General features: G+C 32.6%; 1 protein-coding gene across 1 annotated transcript; it reads left to right on the top strand.

The window, feature by feature from the left end:
• Window positions 1-1,534: 1,534 nt before the first annotated feature.
• Window positions 1,535-3,082, top strand: LOC110918930 (transcription factor MYB93). The gene is made up of 3 exons (XM_022163211.2): window positions 1,535-1,701; window positions 1,840-1,969; window positions 2,183-3,082. Exons 1-3 carry the CDS (start codon window positions 1,569-1,571, stop codon window positions 2,910-2,912), a joined length of 993 nt encoding a protein of 330 aa, XP_022018903.1. The 5' UTR covers window positions 1,535-1,568; the 3' UTR covers window positions 2,913-3,082.
• Window positions 3,083-4,463: the final 1,381 nt, after the last annotated feature.

Raw genomic sequence — 4,463 nt, 5'->3', positions numbered from 1 at the left:
CCCAACCGATATCTGCACACTTATAGAGGTTATAGGAATTCTAAATTCTCTTGGGAAAGTGATTAAACTATTTGTATGTGAACGCTACTATGTTCATAGGATCTTATATATATTTCGGTTTTTTCACTATGTTACTCTTTCATAATTTTTGTGTGGTTTGGTAGCTTTCTATTTCTATATTTTAAATCTTTTGTGTGTTCTATTGTTTGTTTAGGAAGGTCGTGTCTCTTTAAAAGCAACCTCTCTATTCTCACATATTAATGTTTGTCATTAGAGCATTCACATCCCTTCCCTATTTTTATATGAGAGAGTTTTGCATATTATGAAAATTTGTTGTGAGTGGATGATAGATAAAATGTTATCGTTCATCTATAAATTTGGAAGGACACGAGAGACACTGCTCACATGTGTTAATTTTTAATATTTTTTGAATTTTGAATGTGGTTATGTTCTGAGTGAAGAAGAGAGAAAATATTATAATAAAGGTAGAAAAAAGTATTATTTAATTGTAAAGAAATAGAAAATATAGTGATTTTTAGTGTAATTGTAGGAATGAAGACAGAGGAAGAGATGTGAATGCTCTTACACCATTCCCTAACCCTACAAATAGTTTGCTATTTATGAGATTTACTACGGTTGTTTGTTATTGTTGTTGTTTACAGTCAACTTGTTACCCCTTTGGTTCGCCCCACGAATATCGTGATTCTGATTCTGTTTGTGATTTTACGTAGTTAAAAATTACCGTTGCAGTTCCCACCCTTACATGATCTAAAACTCACCTCAAAACCTATTTGAAATATAAACTACTTAGGGGGTGTTTGGTGTTGCGTTTTCAAAATAGATTATGTGTTTTCAAAATAGATTTTGCATTTCAAAAACTGCGTTTTAAAAAAAGCATGTAGGTACATAGTTCTATAAAACTGCATTTTGGAGGCAGATAATCACTTTTTCATCAAACACTTTCTTAGATTATTTATTTTTTACAAACGCAATAATCAAATAATCACTTCAAAACGTAATCCCAAACACCCTCTTAAATATAGCTCTAATAGTTTCATATTTATCATAGTAAAAGTTTATAACACTGTTTTTTTTTATTTCTAAGAGTATAGAATATTAATACATTAAGTTTCGATAAAGGTAAATAATATGATATCAATTTCAGGTAATACATGTCTTATTACCTAATATACGTGATATTTTTTATAGTTAAACTCATTCCCGGTCTCGCACCCAAATACATGTCTTATTACGGTCCAAATGTTTTGATTTTATTTTTCCTTGCCAGTTTAGGTTTTACTGCCATCTTAGCAACAAGTGGAAACCCAATGTATTTTATTTAAGGGTAAATTGCATTTTACGTTTTTTAAGTTTCATTTTTTTTTAATTATCTATTTATACAAATAACTGAAATTGTTTAATAATAATAATCCACTAAATATATTTTATGGTTATGGTTTCTTCCGGAGTACCTAACAAAAGTTGAAAGACTGACCGCATGTATATATACCACCAAGTTATTACCCTCGTATGTTTCTAAGACAAGAAAACAAAACCAGTCTGAAGACATGGGAAGATCTCCTTGTTGTGATGAAAACAACCTTAAAAAGGGTCCATGGACTCCTGAAGAAGATCAAAAGCTCATTGATTACATTCAAAACCATGGCCATGGAAGTTGGAGAGCTCTCCCTAAACTTGCAGGTAAACTTTGTCTATGATTCTTCAGTATCTAACTGTTTGTGCTAGTATTGTAAACCTTACAAACCCTTTTGAAACATAGACAATCTTGTTACTAAGAATTAACAACTGAATTTATGTTTTGAACATCTTGATTTGTAGGCCTGAATAGATGTGGAAAAAGTTGCAGACTGAGATGGACCAATTATCTAAGACCGGATATTAAGAGAGGAAAGTTCTCCAATGAAGAAGAGAACACTATTCTTCATCTTCACTCAATTCTTGGAAACAAGTATGTCAACATGCTATTCATCTTCACTCATTTTGTCTCTTTTATGTTTATGCACAAACAAAAAAAAGGAACAAGCCTTAAAAGTTTCAAAGATTGTTTTTGCGGTCTGACATGACATCATGTTATATGTTTCATAATTAATCGCTTTTGGCATTATTTTTAAAGTACTAATGACAAACATGGAATCTAATATTCGTGTTTATGTGTAATAAGATGGTCTGCGATAGCAGGACATCTACCAGGGCGTACTGACAACGAGATCAAGAACTACTGGAATACTCATCTGAAAAAGAGGCTAATCCAAATGGGTATTGACCCAATGACCCATCAACCAAAAACCGACTTGTTTTCTTGCTTACCACAACTACTTGCACTAGCTAACCTAAAGGAATTGCTTGAACAGACTCAGCTAAGTCATAACCTTCAATACCTAAACCTATTGCAACAGCCAGGTGTCGTAGCTAACAATCCTGAAATAATGACCGCATTAAACATGACTAATTTGATTCCCACACATCAAGAACCAGCCCCTTATTTTTCAAACAATTATCCAAAAGAATTAGACCAAAAAAAGATAGAAATGTCCAACTTTTTCCCCGTGGAAAATACAACTGTTTTAGGTGGTTCTCAACCACTCCAACAACAAGTCACTTTCATGAATGTACAAAACATGGATGATGGGGAAGCTGTGGGCAGGTGCCAGATGGGACTTGTGAGTGACAAATCACCATCTTCCACGTGGAATCCTCTTCCCACATTGATGGACAGTTCAGGCGGCCATAATACAAACTCACAAGAGAACAGCAGCACCATCAGCTACGGTGGTGCGCATGGCGGCAGCGGCGGTGGTGGTAGTGGTGAAGGAGGAGTTGCTTCATATAAATGGCCCGACTTTCTTTTCGAAGAGTCTTTTTTGGAGGATAATTTGAAAGAAATATGTTGAATATACAAGGGTAGATTTTGGATGTGCATTGGAAGTTGTACGTTTCTGAAGTACGATAGTGGTGCTGCCTCATGCATGGCCGCCCATGCATGCTTGTTATTTTTATTTTTGTGTATTTTATAATGGTTACGTGAATAGTAAGCAAATGACATATGAATACTGAAGGTTTATTATTATTATTATTATAACTATTATATTGATGAATATTCTAATGAAATATTATAAACTTTTACTTGATTTGAAGGATTAGTAAGTTGTTATTAATTTGTAACTTTGGTTGTCAAGTATGCTCGATTGATGTGAAATCATAATACATACATGCATATACGTTACATATTAATGTGGAAGCATTAATTAGTATAGGTCTAGTGACATATTTTTTCTAAATTTTCTTCTATGACTTTGTTTAATAGACGCAATTGAAAATGTATCCATCCACTTAGAAATTGATCCATCATTTCATATCATTATATATTAATTTTAAGTTAAATTAAAGTTTACTAGAATTGAGTAATTTTCTAACTAGTTGTACTCACTATCAATATTTTGTGGTCTTGTTAACTGAACTCATTGATGAAGAATAGAAGGGGCGGGGAGGGACGCCCAACCCCCCGAACTTTTAGCTCAGTAGTGTTATATATGTAGTTTTCGTATAGAAATTTTTGGATGTATACGTTTTCAACCCCCTGGTTCTATAGAAATTTTTTGGTATATACGTTTTCGATCCCCCCCTGGTCATTTGGATCAAGTTTCGCCACTGACTAAAGTTCAATACATGTATATGTATATACTCTCTCTCTCTATATATATATGATATAGAGAGACCACATATATACATGTGTTTTTACCTTTGTATGTGTTTTGTAATGAAGATATATCATATTATATATACATATCGATGAAGAAGTCAGGGCAAATCAGTCGTTAAAACGCACTCACAAGTAAAATGCAAAAGTAACTAGTCACAAAACACATGATCGTAATTGATAATGTAAAATTTGCAACCGGCAAAGCGGTCCTTGCATTAGATCACAAAACAGCCAGTGGTCACAAAACAAATTTATGTACGAAGGTGTTGTCACCACAATTTCGGTGGCACATTAACCGTAAATAATTATTTACAACTGAAATTATAGTCGTAATTGTTCAGTTTTCTAGTGGTATGTTATACACGTATTTTACAACCAATGTTCAATATAAATATGGTTTTTATGTTAGATTTTCTAGATTAATAAATTCATATATGTGTGTGTCAAGTTAAGATATTTCATATTTTATGTTTCATGCTTGTTTTACAAGCAATGTCTAATTTTAATACGGGTTTTAAGGTAGATTTTGTAGATTAATAACTAATTCATCATTGGTCATCCTCCAACCAGCTCCGACAATATCAATGGCGACAAATTTCAAGACAATTATTATTAATTTAAACGACAATTAAAAATAACTGATAAGCAAAGCAAGACAAGTGTTCATACAATATTATTTTAACATCTTTAAAAAAAGGTAAAAATTTAATCATTTTGGTGATACTAATTTAACACAGGGTTA

This window comes from Helianthus annuus, chromosome 2, assembly GCF_002127325.2.
Source record: "Helianthus annuus cultivar XRQ/B chromosome 2, HanXRQr2.0-SUNRISE, whole genome shotgun sequence".
Classification (NCBI taxonomy): domain Eukaryota; kingdom Viridiplantae; phylum Streptophyta; class Magnoliopsida; order Asterales; family Asteraceae; genus Helianthus; species Helianthus annuus.
Note: the sequence above shows the minus strand (reverse complement) of the source record. Positions and strands in the feature narration are given on the sequence as shown.

What these genes read in the sequence shown, in the direction of transcription:
- LOC110918930 (XM_022163211.2), top strand. Translation starts at nt 1,569, where the DNA reads ATGGGAAGATCTCCTTGTTGTGATGAAAACAACCTTAAAAAGGGTCCA. An exon ending in AGCTCTCCCTAAACTTGCAG is followed by an intron (nt 1,702 to 1,839) that starts GTAAACTTTGTC and finishes CTTGATTTGTAG; the next exon opens with GCCTGAATAGATGTGGAAAA. An exon ending in CACTCAATTCTTGGAAACAA is followed by an intron (nt 1,970 to 2,182) that starts GTATGTCAACAT and finishes ATGTGTAATAAG; the next exon opens with ATGGTCTGCGATAGCAGGAC.